The sequence below is a fragment of the Elephantulus edwardii genome, unplaced genomic scaffold, assembly GCF_000299155.1.
Source record: "Elephantulus edwardii isolate Elephantulus edwardi_28Jun2011 unplaced genomic scaffold, EleEdw1.0 scaffold00028, whole genome shotgun sequence".
NCBI lineage: Eukaryota > Metazoa > Chordata > Mammalia > Macroscelidea > Macroscelididae > Elephantulus > Elephantulus edwardii.
Genome location: NW_006399778.1, coordinates 14,418,120 through 14,435,446, shown reverse-complemented (window position 1 = coordinate 14,435,446; position 17,327 = coordinate 14,418,120). Strand labels below are relative to the sequence as shown.

Sequence of the window (17,327 nt, the reverse complement as noted above, 5' to 3'; positions counted from 1 at the left end):
TCTCTTTTGCTGATCCCTCTAACTTTCTCAGCATGACGTGTCTCTCCAAGAATGCATTCTTCCTGAAAATATGTCCAAAGTGAGATAAAGTTCCTTGCTTCTAAGAAGCCCTCTGGTTTTACTTCCTCCAGGACAGATTTGTTTGTTCTTTTGGCAGTGTATGGTAGCTCCAATACTCTTCACCAACACTATAACTCAAAGACATTATTTCTTTTTTTGGTCTTCTTTATTCGTTGTCCAACTTTCAGATGCACATGAAAGAGCTGACAATATCATGTCCTGAATCACACACCTCTTCGTATTTAAAGTGACATCCTTGCTCTTCAGAACTTTGGAAATGTCTTCAACAGCTGATTTTTCCAATGCAACATATCTTTTAATTTCCTAACTGCTGCCACCATGAGTGTTGATCGTGGATCCAAGTAAAATTAAGCCCCTGATAACATCAATTTTTTCTCCATCTATCATTAAGTTGCTTATTAGTATAATGATAAAGTTCCTGTTTAATTGATGTTGAGATGTAACCTACATTGAAGACTGAAGTCTACAATCTTCTACAGTATGTTCTTCAAGTGTTCTCCACCTTCAGCAAGCAAGGCTGTGCCATCTGGGTAACAGAGGTTGTTGATGAGTCTTCTTCTAAGCCTGATGACAAATTCTTCTTCAAAGTCTAGCTTCTCAAATTATTTGCTTGGCATACAGATCGCCACCAAACTATGAAAAACTGTGAGATGAGTGTTGGATGTATAATTTCAACTCATAACAACCCTAAATAACAGAGTAGAACTGCCCTTTAGAATTCGCAAGGCTGTACATTTTTATGAGAGCAAATTGTCTTATCTTTCTCCCACAAGTGACTGGTGATTTTGAATGACTGACCTTTTGGTTAGTGGCCCAACCCTTAACCTACTATACTAAAAGTCTCCTTGTGTTTCTCATACTAAAAAACCCAAACCCACTATTATCCAGTCAGTTTCAACTCATAAAGAGACCCTCCACCAGGTTTTCAAAGCTTTGCAGAAGACTGCCCATCTTTCTCCCTTAAATAACTGGTGAGTTTGAATAACTGACCTTCTGGTTAACTACCTTCATCATCTTTTGCCCCAGGAACTCTTGTGGCAAAATGATTAAGACTCAACTGTTATTTGAAAGGGCATTGGTTTGAACTCACTAGTGTTTTAGAATCAAAGATTTTGAAGACTCTGTGAGGCTTCCCTAGGGACCTTGGGGTTGGATCCCAGGTTTCAGGGGATGGCAATGAGTCGAGGAGTGTGTCCTAAACTCACAGCCCTGTACCTCCCCAGGACCAGAACACCAGTTTCCACCCCACTACCATGTCCAGCCTTACACTGGAGACTCACTCCTTGCACTGGGGCACCTGCAGGTAGTTGAGGTGGACGATGCCCTTCATGTTGGCGTGGATAGTGAAGAGGCCCCCCAGGAGGTAGTCTCCAGCCAGGTGGAAATCTGAGTTCTGAGACTCGATCAGAATGTACAGCAGGAGGAACAAAAAGCAGACCACACTGGCCTGGGAACTCATGGCTGCAGACTGAGGTCCTCACAGATAGTGCTACCGTGCCAGAGAGCTGGTAGCTCTGACATCAGGGGCTTTGCATGAACATTTCCATAGTGATGGTCCAGCCACCAATGACCGGAGGGGTGGTGAAAATAATCACCTGGGGCAGGTGGGGAGGTTGGAGGGCTTTGGTGAGGAGGAGGGCTGGGGTTAGACTGATCCTCTCTCAGGGTTTAGTGGAGCTGGGATGGTCAGGGATGGGGGACCCTATTTGGAAGGGAGCATGTGTGTCTAGTGAACTGAGCCAAACTCGCTTTCTTCCCCTGGTTCAGGACAGGCCCCATGTTCCTGACGTTTGAACATTTGGGAGGAGGGATGCCAGGTGATGCCACATCAGGAAATGGAGTAAGGTGGTGAAAAGAACCTCTTTTTTAGAGCCTGACCAAGCTGGACTTGAAGTGTGGCAATGCACTCTTGCACCTGACCCTTCGTTATTGGTGTTTTCTGCTTTTGACTTATGTCTCCAGCTTAGGATGACCCTGTGAACAACAGAGCCAAATGATGTTGATTCTACACCATCCAAGAGAAAGATGGTGGATTGGCTGTGAGCTTGGAGCTCTCATTGTCTGATTTTCAGAAGTAGATGAGCAGACTGGAAGCTCCACTGAAACCTGTTTAGCATGCAAGCCTCCAGTGACAGGTACATGGTGGTTAGCCATGGGCTGCGTTGGCTGAGACACCTGGGTCTCCTACCTCTAAGCCACCACCACTTCCTTTCCCGTAACAAGGGACCACAAAAGCAGTGACTGCTGTCACCAAGAACCTCCAGTGAGTGCCTGCAATGCAATGAGCCTGGCACCATGCTAAGTGCTTGTCACCCGTCATCTCGTTGAATGCTCACCATAGTGGGAGCCACTACTTAAAAAGTTCATTTCAAAGATTAAGAAATTTAGATCCAGGAGAAGCAGAGCTGAATTTACAGCCAGACTGACTCTGGGCCTTTGTTCTTAATCTCCAGGTCTCATTATATTGTGAGGCTATTGCTTTTGATTTTAAAACAGTAGCAGCATCAAAGAGAGTGAGGGAGCAGGAGTAGGTGAGGAGTGGTCTTGCTGCCTCTGAAGGATGCCCGCCGTCAGCCTCACAAGCCAGTCAGTTCTGCAAGGTGAGCCCCCTCTGGCTGCTCTCCTTCTGACCTGATGTTGAGGGGCAGGGTGATGACAAGGAGTGTAAAATGCCCCATATCAAACGTGACCCTCTTCAAGGAGTTGGAAGTAGGGAGGTGGTGTCTGTGAATTAGAGTCCTATTTGAATCAGAGACTATTTGCCACGTAATAAAGGAGCCATGGAGGCACACTGGTGAAGCACACAGCCGCTTATCAAAAGGACAGCAGTTCCAATCTACCAGCCACGCCTCAAGAGAAAGGTGTAGCAAAACGCATTCATAGACTCCAGCCCTGGGAATCATGGAGGGTAGTTCCTCTGCCCTGTGGGGTCACTGTGTACCTTGATGGTCAGAGAGTTCCTTGGAATGCTGTTTTGTTCCATTCTTGCCCTGATAAAGAATGCAGCCCACCAGGACTCTTAGGGGACCTTATAATAATACAGGCTCAGATGAGTCTGTGACAGGCACCAACAGCTGCTACATTCTGGGTCCATGGTGACAGGAAGCTCTGAGGGATAAAGAAGTGACTTAAAACCTTCCCTCCTCACTCGGCCAAAACCAGTCTGAGTCTGTTTTCTGAGAGTAGCAACAGCCCTCTCTCTATTCACTTGACATCAGTTAAGAGGCTCATGTGACTGGCCAGCTCCTGGTGTGTGTGTGTGTGCGCGCGTGCACAGGGGACCATGAGGTGGCATGGCCCCGGTCAATCTGGATTTGAAGTCAGCTTTGTTTGCCGTATGTGATCAGGTTACTTATCATCTCCAAGGCTCTGCTTGTCCCCTGCTGAAATCATTATCAGTTGCCATTGATTTGAGTCTGACTCTTGGTGACCTTATGTCAGATAGAACCTTCCCCTGGCTTTGCGTCGTTTTTGTGATCACTGGTACATTTGAGCACATTTGTTGTGACAATTCCCTGCTGATGTGAGGATAACAATATGCCTTACAGGACTGGTGTGCGGAGTGCTGTGGAGACTGCAAGCGCAACTCACAGGGGGCGGAGCAAACCAGGGAAAGAGGAGTTAGCAAAGAGCATTAACAGCTTCAGCTTACTCGGCTCCACAATCATACCTCTTGGCACCAGCAGTCAGGAAATCAAAGGGCGAACTGCATTGAAGAAGTCTGCTGTCAGGGACCTCGCTGATACCTGGGCACCATCCAGTTGTCCTGGTCTTATGGTAAAAGAGGCAATTGCTCATGGAGGCAGTTGACCACACATCCTTATGATTCACTCTTGCTTTATGGGTTGGATAGCCTCCTCCTTATCTACCTAGTTTACATAGGCTCAGAGAGAGACAGAGACAGATCTAGATCACATGACATATTTTTATTCTTTCCATAGCACCAGGAAACTTTAAATGTTGGTGGGGTGATGCCACCCCAGGAGAGGAGGTAAGGGTAGAGGCAGCTCCCTCAATTCTGGAGTGGCTAAGGCGTCAAATCCTTCAGGGTAACTTGGAGTTTTGGCTTTTTCAGAAGGGTGGGCATGGAAAGCATGATATGCCCCCTCTTCACCACACACAGCAGTTCATTATGTTGTTGTTGTTATGTGCTGTCAAGTCATTTGCGACTCTTAGTGACCCTATGTACAACAGCTCTCAAACCTGTCCTCTCCTGAGCCAGTCTCTTGGACTCGGACACACCCAATGCCATTGTCTCAGTTATTTTGTCAATCCACCTCATCTGGGGGCTTCCTCTCCTGTGCTGTCCCTCCACTCTTCCAAGCATGTCTCTCCAAGGACTGGTCCCTCCTGGCCATGTGCCCAAAGTGTGTGAGCCAGAACTTCAAGATCTTTGCCTCCAAGGAGAAACTTGGTTTCACTCTCTCTCAGACAGACCTATTTGTTCTCTTGGTGGTCCATGGTATGTTCAAGACTCTTCTGCAGCATGACAACTTAAAGGCATAGATTCTTATTCTGTCATCTTTAGTCGTTGTCCAGCTCACAGAGGCATAGCAAGTAATTGCAAAGACCATGGCCTGGATCAGACTCACCTTAGTCTCCAGACTAACGTCATTGCTCCTCAGCACTCTGGAGAGGTCTCTAAAAGTAGACTTCTTCAATGCAATTAGTCTTTTGATTTCCTGACTGCTGGTACACTGTTGATTGTGGAGCCAAGCAAATTGAAACTGTTAACAACCTCAATTTCTTCTCCCTCTATTGTGGTGCTGTCATTTGGCCCAGTGGTGAGATTCTTCTTGATGTTAAGCTTCAATCCACATTGAAGACTACAGTCCTTTAGCTTCTGCAGCAAATTCAGGTCCTCCTCAGTTTTAGCAATCAAGGTTGTTGAGTTTTCCTCTAATCCTGATGACACATTTCTTCTCACAAAGTCTTGAATGATTTGTTCTGCATATACATTGAAAAGGTATATGCACTTGATGCACTCCCTTCCTGATTTTATTACCAAACACTATGACCAAAGAATCCATGGAAACAGTCATGATTAAAAGGGAGAAAATGCAGAACAGAATTTAAGATTGACATGGAATCCATGGAAGCATAGTGAGATAATCTCTAACCAAACAAACAAAAAAATATTATCTTAAAGCCAAACAAAACCAGCAAGGAATATCTACTGTGAATAATACCTATAGAATATAAAAGTGACAATACCAACTTGAAAAATTAAACAGAAACCTTGAGGGGATGGGTTTATGTAAATGTTGGGAAGAACAACTCAGATAAGGAGGAATGACTGCACAACTCAAAGAATGCAAGTTTCAAGTGTAGAAATTGTTAGCATATTTTCTCCTGTGTATTTGCAACAAAAAGTCATTTTCAAAGATGTTTCCTTTTATCTCCAGCTCCCTAAAAAATGTCAGGGAGGTTGAAGCACAAGTAAAGGTGGTGCCTGGAAGGGTCCAGTTTGTGGCTGTGCTCCAGGGACAGGGCTATGAGGACAGACTTGGCCGTCAGAGGCCTATCATTTTCCAATGGTTTATAAGTCACTTAACCCATCTGTGCCTCAGTTTTCTTATCTATAAAATGGGAACAATAGCATGTATCCTATGGGGTTGCTGAGAGGTACTAAGGAGATGACATCCAAAACATCTCATAAAGTGCCTGGCACACAGCCCATGTCCAAGTACTGGTGACTGTCATTATTTGAAGGGGGAGCCCTTGGTGGTGTAGTGGTTAACCATCGGGTTGAAATTAAAAAGTCAGTAGTTTAAACCCACCAGCTGTTCTATGAGGCTGTTTCGATAAAGACTTACAGCTTCAGAAACCTCATAGGGCAGTCCTGTAAGAATGGTGTGAGTCTTCTAACCTCACAGCAATGGGTTGGGTTAGTCATTTTTTACTGTGCTGCCCTCTAACCAGAGGATGTTCAAGAATGACGATGAATAGGTAGACGAATTCATTAAAGCAAGGATGTGGCTCTGTCAAGAGGGGAGGCCTGAGCTTTGCCATTAGTCCCAGCCCCCAGGGGCTCCAGGTCAGCGTGCGGAGATGACACAGGTGGCCCCTCATTTCCGTAGAGGGCATGCCTGGCTGGCAGCGCACGGCGAGGAGCAGGGACGTCCGGCCTCAGTCAAATGGTTCACGGTCCAAGCTCAGGCCTGTGGTTGGGCCCCCAGCCACAGTAGGGAAATGAAGAGGCCATCCCAGATCTGGGGATTTACTGTGGCGACCAGGCATTCAGGCATGCACTAGCCCTCAGGAACCATCAGGTCCAGATCTGGAGCGGGGGAGGGCAGAGGGTATAAGTAAGCATGGCTGTGCCAGACTGTGCTGCAAATGAAACGGAAGCAGAGGCCCAGGGTCCAGGAGGGGTCAGGTAAAGTGGTACGGAACTAGCTGATAAGTTGGGGGTCAGGAGTAGAAGGGGCAGGTGGGTGCTTTGGGTACCCAAAGACCTGGCTCCAAACCCCTACCCTTCCTACTCTCCAGCTGTGTGACCCTGGCCCTGTCACTTTACCCTTCTGCCCTCTATCAGTGTTTCTATGAAAGGTCAGGTCACTGTCAAAGCTTAATGGGACCACACAGATAGAACCTTTACCCAGTCATTGGCTAACACTGCTACTGTGTCCGTGACTTTGAGCAATTCATCCCACCCATTCAAAAACATCAACAAAGACTGCACACCTTTCGACTTTGAAATGCAGTTGCCACCAGTGCACCGCTCTTTGTGCCTAGACAGAGTCACTCAGGCTTCAGGACTGGGCCAGCTTTGCTCAGAGCTAAGCCTCCTCCTGCACAAATGAGTTGTGCCATAGGATCTGAACCAACCCACAGCTGACCCTCCACCGGGTGTTCAGAAGCTGTAAATCCCGCAGGAGATTGCCCCCCTTTCTCTGGACAAGCAGCTGGTGGATTTGAATTGCCTGACTTTGGGGTGGCAGCACAACTCCTTACCCACTAGGCCACCTCCTCAATAGGAAGACCTGCCAAAGGGTCACTCAATTCTGAGGATAACCAGGCCACTAACCCTGGTCAAATAATCTTCAGATGGGGTAGTGTCCATGTATTTTAAAAAGCACTGTCTGTGGGTAGTGCCACTCATCAATACATAGCTTTCTCTCCAGCTGGCTCACTGTGTGTGTCAACATGTCTACACTATGGTTCTGGTGGTTTGAGCAAACACTAGACTAGCTGCTGTCCCATACTGTAATGTAATAACCTTTCATAATGGAATGTGTAACCTAATCAGCCAGCTGAAAAGATGGTTTCCTAGAATCCCCTGCCATCCTCCTTCCATTGAGGGTGCTGTGTTCCGCCACCTGACAGCCCGTCAGCAAAGGTCATCCATCCCAGGAGAGGCTGGCTCCTTCCAATCCCACCAGAAAGACCACTGATGCAATTAAGTAACAGACATTTTATTGGGTGACACCAGGGCGAATGCCACCCCCCAGTGTAGAACTAGTTGAAGCAAGCACATCTCCCAGCCCAGATGCCTGCCCCTGCCTCACCCAGGGGAATGCTCCCCGTGCAGGTGACGTCAGCACATCCCGCTGGCCGTGGGCACAGTGCAAAGTGGTGGACCTCACTCAGAGTGGTCCCACACCCCCACAGGGCCCCACACCAGTGTTCTTTAAGGAGGTTCTTTGAAGGTCTTGCACTTTAAAACCCACTGGCATGGAGTCCGCTCTGACTCCCAGGGTTTCTAAGGATTCCGTTCTTTCCAAGAACAGGCTGGCACTTCTTTCTCCCTAGGGGGAGCTAGTGGATTTGACCTTTCGGTCCGGAGCTGAGCGCTTAAACACTGTGCCATCAGTGCTCCTCCCCAGCACTAAAAGTACTCTCAATTGTCACTTAGTTAAAAAAAAAAAAAAAGGCACCTCTTAAGAGATCCCTGGTCACCTGGAATCTAACCTAGAGGGCAATTTGCCAGTGGCCTCAGAGACCAGAGCACTCAGAGGGTTTATTTGCCAAGAAAGGACAATGATTTTGAACGTAAGGCCAGGGCTAGCTGGGAGAAAGGAGGGTAGTGCTGTGTCTCCCGCAGCCCAGTGGGGACCCAGCCCTGGAGGAAAGTTCCACCAACACAGGCTGAGTGGGACCGTTTCTAGGGTCAGGGCCAGAGGAGCGAAGAGAGCAAGCACAGGATGCAGACCTCCACAAGGTTTCCCAAAATCACAGCCCAAACAGGAAGGATCACCAGACCCTCACTGCGGAGTGGGCCTCAGTGGCCCCTTGGAGTCAGGGGGGCCACAGGTGGACAGAGGAATCCGGGCAAAAGGCACATGGGCATCTAAGGTGTATGGCTGGGTAGAGGTATCTGCTGGCCAGGACTGGTGTAGGCACCTCAGACTCAGGGGACAGTCCAGCAGGTGTCCCCTGCATCAGGCAGCAGCATTCACTAGCTCTGTGGGCCACCCCCAGCCGTGGAGACCAGGCAGCCTCAGGGAAGCAGCAGAGCCAAGGTCAAGTGGTTTGCCCCAGAGCTTCCTCCTTTTCCCCAAGGGATCGCAGGAACTGCCCCTCTTCCATTGCCAGGCTCTTGGGCCTTAGTACAGGGGAGAAAAATCATACAGAAGGCCAGACACAAAGGTCTTCCCTACTAGAAAGAATGTCTAGAATGAACTTCAGGGTCAGTGGTGGCAGTCCTGTTTCTCTGCAGCATGATTCAAACTCAAGTCAAGCCCCTGCCCTCAAGCAGTGAGTCAGAGGTGGGGGTGGGGGGCAGACCACAGGCCAGTGGAGCACAAGATATGTGACCTCAGTACTGTGAAGTGGGTCATCCCTGGAAGAGCCGGGTAGAAGGGCTGGGGGACCAGTGCAGTCAGAAGTTAGTCATCTGGACGGACACACAGGCGGGCAGCAGGAGGAGCGGGCTCACTGCATGTAGGAGTAGCGCCAATCTCCCAGGGGCTGGTGCGTCTCCTTGATAACCTGGGGCGACGTCCAGCGCAGGATGTAGTGTGGGCCACCAGGCTTGTCATTGGTGCCTGGTGAAAAGACAGTTCTCTCAAATTCAATGGTTCTGGGCAGACAGGAAGGGGCAGGAAGGAGATGATGGGAGGACATCCAGGAGACGCAGGGCAGGGCAGAGATGAATGTGCCCTGAGCCTGCTGAGGTGAGAAAGTATCACAGCTTGAACTATGTGTTCACGGCAACCAGGGTACTGAGCACAGGTGTGCCAAGGGCATACAGCCTGTCGGCTGAGACAGGAACCGATGGCAGGCATGTCACCAACACTCCTGATGGGCTCCACACGCCCTTGGCTGGGAGGCAGGGGAGCACTGGTCAGGGAGTCAGGACACCTGTGTTACAGCCCCAGTCCCACCACTAAGCAGCTGTGAGCACTCGTTAAGTAACCCTGAACCTGTTTCCCCATTTGCAAAACAGAGTTGTCATCAGTGATCTTGAGCATAATGGTAAGAAGTGTGGGTGCTGGAACCAAACCCTCCCAGTCACCACGCCCCAGCAGTGTGACCCTGAACAAGTCATCTGCCCTCCGGGTGCCCTGCTTTACTTCCTTGTAAAATGGGTAGGAAAACAGTAACAGCCCGTCAGCTCACAAGGCTGTTGAGAGGACTGAAGGCGTTAACACGAGCAAAGGGCCGAGCAGGGGGTTAATGTCCCTGAAACGATGCTATTAGGAAAGTGAATACCCAGCAGAGGACTGACCCAAGGTCTCCTGCGAGGAACTAGACTCTTTTCTAGGAAGGGAGGCCCACTCACCAGAGGCTCGGGAACCCCCGAAGGGCTGCTGGCCCACCACCGAGCCGGTGGACTTGTCGTTGATGTAGAAGTTGCCGGCAGCATTCCTCAACACCTTTGTGGCCTCGTGGACAATGTTCCTACAGTGACAGGGCGGCAATTTGTGGGTAGTCAGGCAGCCAGTAGCCCCCTCTCCTCCCAGCTCCTGACACCTTGCCACAGCCCACACTAGGCTGACCCTGGGATGAGAGTTATTGGCCAAAGGCCAGTGGTCCCTGGGCCGACCATTTAGCATCTCAGGATGCAGGTTCCTCCTCTGAGAAAGAGGTAAGCACATCCACTCATAGGCTGCTTCCGGGTAGAATGGGACAACTTACAAAATACAAGATGGGTCTGGAAGAGGACAAGAGGGTCAGAACCGTTCCCAAGGAATGATTCACAAGGTCCAATTTTCCTGCCTCTCAAGAGCTGTGAAATATCCCAGACCCCCAACCTTTCCCCCCTCAGTTGACAATGGCCAGATTCAGCATCCTAGGGTTTAAATCTCGCCTCTACAAACCCAGCAATGACCTGGAACTTTGGTTTCCCCTGTGTACGTGAAGCCATCACCTTGCTCAGCAGACCCGTCAGAGACCAGGCACCTGGACTAAAGCACTGATTCCCATGTCTGCCCCAAAGATTCCGATTCAGGGGCAGCAGAAGGGCCCCAGAAGCTGGATTTTAACAAGAGCTGACTGCCTCTAGGCACCTGGTCAGGAGGTACCTACCTGCCTATCAGGATTGAAGTTGAGGAACAATGGACAGGTCAAGCAGGAAGGCAGCATTATTACTGAGAACAAGTCCATTGGAGCAAAGCTGGGACAGTCCCAGTGTGGGGTCCCAGGGGTGGGCTGGGACAGGAACAGCAGAATTAGAACAGATGGACAGCAGCAGACTGGGCCACTCACTTATCCTTGGCGAACACTGCCCCCGTGAGGCCATAGCTGGTGGTGCTGTCGACCAGCCGCAGTGTCTCCTTGTACTTGTCATCTGGGTAGACATACACGGTCAGCACAGGTCCGAAGATCTCCTGGGAGGGAAATCCCAGCATCAGGCCCCGCACCTGGACCAGGGCCCAAGCTCTTCCAGTTTTCCCACTCACTCCTCTGTTTCCCTAGTTTGCTGACCTCAGTCCATACCTCAGCCCCTGCAAGAAGGGCCAGCTGTTACTTCCTCCCGGTGTCCTTACAAGGACACGAATCTGCTCTCCCTGCCCCAACCTGGTGAAAGAGCCAAGGAAATTTCTGGACCCTCCCAGCGAACAAGCCCACAGGAAAGAGCCAAGGGTCCAGCCCCTCAGAAATGAGGCTTCCGGCAGCAGCTGGTGTGGGAGGCCCTCTCAGAGTGTCCATGAGGAAAGACTTCCTGCAGCAATTGTCTCCACCTGGGCCAAGTCCCTTAACTTCTCTGCCTTAGCTTCTCATCTACAGAATAGGACTGACACATCTCCTGCCAGTGCCCAGCCACGGTCAGTCCACAGAGGGCATCACCACGGCAGGCATCACGGTGGCTGTGGCCCAGCTGGGATCCAGCGTCAGGGACAAAGCCCTGGACCTGGAGGCCTGAGCTCTATACTTGCCCAGCTCTCACAGGTCTGAGACATTGCTTTTTTTGGAACCCCATTCCCATCATCTATCCACTGGGGACACCACCACCTGACAGCACCTGTCTGTGTCGTAATCACATGAGACTGTTCTCTGGCTCCAGCCCACCAAGTTCCATCCAGCCCCACCCTCGTCCACCCCCTCACCTCCTTCATGATGGCATCCTGCGGGTCCTTGCTCTCGACGATGCAGGGTTCCACAAAGTAACCCACCGAGTCATCACACTTGCCCCCTGCCAGGATGGTGAGGCTGGGCGAGGAGCGAGCGTGCTCCAGCCACTTCTTGATACGGCCAAAGGACTAGGTGGAGAGAGAGGGGGAAGGGTCAGGATGACCAGAAGGCCGTGTCAGCAGACCCAACAATCTCCCGAAACCATTGTCCATGAAGGGCCTGACTTCTGAAACAGGGTGGCCAGGGGTGACCAAGTGAAGACAAAGGCCAGGTCTGCCTGAGCTATGGCAGAGTTAAGGACATGTGAGTAGGATGCGTGCAGTAGACCTATGGGTATATCCTATTCAATTAGATTTTCAAAGAAGAATTATGTTCTCAAACAGCATTACCAGAATGTCTAACCTGGCTATTGACACATTTTAAATAATCACATGAGAACAAGCATTTACAATTTAAAAAGTATCTTGTTCTCGTTGATTCTGACTTGTGGCGACCCCATGGGTGCAGAGAAGACTTGCCCCAAGGGGTTTTCAAGGCTCAGACCTCATGGAAGCAGTCCGACAGCCCTGTCTTCTGAGAAGCCCTGGATTCAAACCACCAATCTTAGGTCTAGTAGTCAAGTGCTGAACTGTGTGCACCACTCAGGGGTTATGACATTATACATATTTTCTTTACAGTTTCATGTTTAAGTCTATTTTATTACATACATAATACATTTACCACCATAGAAATTATTTTTAGAAACATATTTATACATATGTATGACCATGGGTCTTTGTTGAAATGGGCAATGTGCGTGCCTATGTGCGTGGACCTACAAATGCACATGGCTGTGTATGTACAAGGATATGCATGTGTACTGCACATTTCTACGGTTACATGCACATATATGTTTCTATGTTTATGTACATATATGTGTCTATGCTTATGCATATAGGTAAACGTGTGTTTTTCTGCCTATGGATGTGATTGTGATTATGGGGAAGTCCTACATGTATACACATGAATGTGTAGCCAAATATGCAAATGTACTAGCTTCATGCATGCAGATGTGTGTACCTATTTGCACATGCAAATGCCAGCATGTGTGTATGTGTGTACTACATGTTTAAGAGGGGCATCTTGAGCTGAACCTTCCAGTGTGGGGGAGGTAAGTGCTTCTCTGATCATGGATGATTCTGCTCAAAGCTCTCTGTGTGTGTCTGCAGAGCTGCTCTGTTCACAACGGAGGAGCTGGGCTGTCCCTGGTCCAGGGCTCCCCATCTCTTGCTCCTTCTCCTGCTAGTCCAGGCCTCAGACCCCTAGGAATGCCCTGCTCCCTGCCCTGTACCTTGGCATCAATTACTGCAGAAAAGAAGGTTCCGAAATCCTCTGCAGGCTGGAGGCAAGGGAGACACCAGAAGAGAAGAGTGAGTCACCACTGCAGGCTGGAGACAAAGGCCCCTCCCTGCACCCCCAGCCCCGCCCGCACAGGCCACTCTCTCCAGGGGACCAGCTCTCATCGCTGAGCTGTCCAATCCCATCAGCCCCCTGCTGGGCCTCAGCAGGGACACTCACGTCGCCCACTTTGATCCTGCCGTGCTCCTCCAGCAGCCGCCCTTTGATCTGCGGCCACAGTGAGCTGGGCACGTAGAGGCGGGAGCAGGCAGAACACTTCTGGCCCCCATACTCGAAGGCTGAGCGCAGGGTCCCGCTCACCACGCTGTCCACGTCAGCTGAGCAGTGGACGAAGTGGAAGTTCTTCCCACCGCACTCTGTGGGGACAAGAGGTGGGAATAAGGGGGGAGCTCGCTCCACTGACCAGTATAGATCCCCCACATTGTCTACTCCTGTCCATGCAGCCTAGGGTCAGTACCAAGCACAGAGCAGACGTGGGCTGTGTCCCATGGGAGACTCTCGACCACCTCTCACCATTAGCCCCATCTTAAAGATGAGCAAACTGAGGCAGAGAAATTTTATCGCAGGCCCAAGGTTGCCTGGCTAGGAGTAAGCACGGGCTTTCTCAGAGCCTCAGGGAAGAGGAGGGAAGGAGACTCTGAGAAGTAAACAAGGACATCTCTGTGAAGGACCGTTTTCCACCTTGAAGTCAGCTCAGGGTGCATTAGAGGCTAAGGGTTGAAAAGGCTTTCCCCAACACCACCATGAAAGCTCACACCAACCAGTCCAAGAAGGGAGCCCAGTCACCCTCCAGGCTCCACCTCACCCGTGGGACAAAAGCTCTGAAGGAGCCCCAGCTCGAATGTCAGTGTGCTGTGTGACCAGGAGCAAGCCCTTCCCCCTTAGTCTTCAGTCTTGCTGTCCAGAAAGTAAGGGCTCTGCATTGGGCACTTCCCACAGTGCACCCCACAAACACCTGGCCCTTGGAGTCTCCAAAGAAATAGTTTTGTGGCTCCATTTTTTAAAAAATTCTGCACATCAGCTAATGTTCCTAATGTGCAGAGCCCACTGTTGTTAATGTTAAGTGCCACTGAGTCAAGTATGACTCATAGTAGTAACCCTATAAACAAAAAATCTGAACCCAGTCCTGTCTAGCACCATCCTCACAGTTCCTGACACACAAGAGCCCATTGCAGCAGTCACCTTGTCAATCCATCTGGTTGAGGGTCTTCCTTTCCTTCACCGGCCCTCCACCCTTCCAATCATCATATCCTTCTCCAAGGAACAGTACCTCCTAGGAACATGTCCATAATATGTGAGGTGAAACCTCATCATTCTTTTCTCCAAAGACCACACCGGCTGCACCATCTCCAAGACATATATGTTTGTTCTCTTGGCCGTCCATGGGAGGTTAAGTGCTCTTCTCCAACATCACAGCTCAAAGGTGTCAATTCTTTTCCTGACATCCTTATTCATTATCCAGGTCTCAGATGGCTAGCTAGTAATTGGAAAGACTATGGCCTGAATCAGACACACCTTAGTCCTCAAACTGACATCACTACTACTCAGTAATTTCAGAAGGTCCCTAACTGCAGATTTTCCCACTGCAATGTCTCCTTATTTCCTGACTGCTTGTACTGAGGGTGTTAATTGTGGATCCAAGCAAGATGAAGCTCTTGACAGTTTCAATCTCCTTTCCATCCACCATGACACTGCCAATTGGTCCCGTGGTAAGAATCTGTTTTCTTGATACTGAGATGCAATTCATACTGAAGGCTGCATTCTTTGATCTTCTGCAACAAGTGCTTCAAGTCCTCCTCACTTTAAGTAAAGTTGTGTATCTGCATAATGCACGTTATTGATGAGTCTCCCTCCAATCCTGATGCCGCATTCCTTTTCATAGAGTCCAGCCTCTTGGATAATTTGCTCAGCATATAGATTGAGCAGGTATGGAGATAGAATACAACCCTAGAGCATTAATAAAGGCTCTGAGAAGTCCTGCAGGAATCAATCTGGCTTTGTTTTATAACACAGCATGTGTCAAATGTCCTTGACCATAAAACTATCTTTGTGGGAACATTAGAAATATTTTAGCAAGGCTTGACGCCTGCCAACCTCTCAGCCCCAAGTCCTACCACCCTTGCTATCCGAGCTGTTCTGTGTGTTTCTAAAATGCTCTCAAATCCTGAAAGATATAAATCATCATGCTTTCAAAACATGTGTGTACAGTCGTTCACAATATGAATGCAGACACACATCCACATTTCTGAAGCTCTTTAACATTAATGAAAGTTACTAGAAATTCTTAAGTCATAATTGAGAAACTTCCCGGATGCATAAAGAACATAAACAAAGGTCACTCTGGCCCCATATGCTGTGTCAAAAGGAACATAAATATTAGTCGTCTCCCTAACCTCTAACCTTAAGGAGAAGATGCATCATTTGGCTATTCTCAGCCCTAGTGAAAAGACTAAACATTACTAACTACTCTTTGAGATCAGAATGGTCCTTGTTGTGTGGAGCTGAGGTGACAATGTATAAACCCTCAATCTCTGCTCACAGAGAGGGGGCAGAAATGGAAGCAAGGTGGTTCTCCTCTGAGTGTCCTCCACCACTGGTTCATGGGAACTTTGCTAGATTTACGTGGTGTTAACCCTTCTTCTCAAATCCTCTTAAAAGTCTAAAGACCTGAACTCTAACCACTGAACTAACACTGTCATTATTATCGTTAATTGTGATTCTAAAATGTTTTAAGATCACTCTTACATGCATTGCCGCTACTGCCTAAATAGGTTTATGCACGACAAAAATGAGCATCGATTAATTTCCCAAGGTAAAAATCCTAGTGGGGGCCTCTCCAAATGCAAACTCACTGCCCCTTACAGCCTGATTTGCTGGGGAGCTACGGTAGCCTAGTGGTAAGAAGCTGCACTGCAATCCCAAAAGCAGGTGCTTTGAATCCACCAGCAGTTCTGTGGGAGCAAGATGGGCAAACTCCTGTGCAAATTTACTGCCTGTGAAAATCTGCTAGAGGGTCAGCTGTGAGTTAGTCAGTTCAGCACACAACAACTACTGCCTGGGTCAAGGAGCTCTGGTGGTACAGCAGATTAAGCACTGAGCTGTGAACCAAAAGCTGCAACAAATTCACCAACAGCCCTGGAGGATCGAGGTGAGGCAGTGTGCTCTTCTTGAGACTGATGGCCTTGCAGCAGTATGGGGCAGATCTACCACATGCCTGCTGGAGGGCCTCCAGGAAACAGCACTAACTACACGGCCGGGAGCTGGTGGTTCTTCCTGCCTGGATCTGCACGAAGCAGTCAGTACTCCCTGAGCTGTCTGACACAGCAGCCACTGGCCACAGGGGCTACTTAAATTAATGCCAAGTAAATGAAGCAAAAACCATCACTTTCTAGGTCACTCTGGCCACACTTTAGTGCTTGACACCCACACGGGGCCGGCAGCTATTGTACTGGACAGTGCAGGTCAGAAACACCTTCCCCACCCCGGAACGTTCTAGATGACAGTGCTGGCATAGAGTCTGCCCCCAGACTGTCCATGGTTGGCTGTTCTCCACTGCTCGGCCTCCTTGAAGAGCCACCCAAACCACCCTCAGTTGCCATGCGCACATCCTGTTCTGGATGCCTGACTTCTTTTCCCATCTTTATCTCTTCATAGTCCTGTCACTACCAATGTTCATCATCTGCCTTGAAGCTGGATTTGAGTTAGGCGCGCGGTGACAGGGACTGTGTCTGGTTCAGTGCACCCTACACCGGTGTCCAAAACGGTGCCTGGGAGGAGACTTCCTAATTTGCTGACTAAATGAATGTACAAGCAATGAAAGAGCAAACACACGTCCTGAACCCTAAGGTTGTATGACCCCCTGGGAGCCATGACAGCAGAGGTTCTGTGCTAAGGATCCCAGTTCTCGGTTCCCAGAGTCTCTCCCTCTGTGGCTCCACCCATTCACCCCGTGCCCTCACTGCTCCCCACACCCTAGTGTCACAGCGAAGGGCCAGCAGGATTCTCACCTCCAGCCAGGCGTGGAAAGGTCCGGAATCGGTCCAGATTCTGGGCTACCTGCTTCCACAAGTGCTTGAAAGTGCTGAAACCAGAGGAAAGGATGGAGATCAGGGAGTTAAGCTCATAAAGCCAAGGTATCTAGGGGTGGGGAACAGGCTGATGGTGGGGGCTGGTTCGCCAGAAGAGGGGGTTAAAAACACAGCAACCTGCCAGGAGGTAGGCAGGCATCACTGAGGTAGGGACGGGGAAAGGTGCAGTAGGAAGTGACAGCTGTAACAGGCTGAATTGTAAGGGGTGGGACAGGGGACGGCTTCATGGCAAGATGGTGC

At 49.5% G+C, this 17,327-nt stretch overlaps 2 protein-coding genes across 2 annotated transcripts in view; both read right to left on the bottom strand.

The window, feature by feature from the left end:
- Positions 1-1,540, bottom strand: part of LOC102855991 (taste receptor type 1 member 2-like) — a 59,795-nt gene extending 58,255 nt beyond the window's left edge. Inside the window, exon 1 of the mRNA XM_006883688.1 lies at positions 1,362-1,540. Within this exon, the coding sequence (XP_006883750.1) occupies positions 1,362-1,540 (179 nt within the window). The remainder of the gene's footprint in view (positions 1-1,361) is intronic.
- Positions 1,541-8,917: 7,377 nt separating this feature from the next.
- Positions 8,918-17,327, bottom strand: part of ALDH4A1 (aldehyde dehydrogenase 4 family, member A1) — a 29,812-nt gene continuing 21,402 nt past the window's right edge. The window contains exons 9-15 of the mRNA XM_006883687.1: positions 17,007-17,080; positions 13,159-13,355; positions 12,932-12,979; positions 11,577-11,729; positions 10,735-10,856; positions 9,809-9,927; positions 8,918-9,071 (exon numbers count right to left, since the gene is read on the bottom strand). Of these exons, the coding sequence (XP_006883749.1) occupies positions 8,959-9,071; positions 9,809-9,927; positions 10,735-10,856; positions 11,577-11,729; positions 12,932-12,979; positions 13,159-13,355; positions 17,007-17,080 (826 nt within the window). The 3' untranslated portion in view covers positions 8,918-8,958. The remainder of the gene's footprint in view (positions 9,072-9,808; positions 9,928-10,734; positions 10,857-11,576; positions 11,730-12,931; positions 12,980-13,158; positions 13,356-17,006; positions 17,081-17,327) is intronic.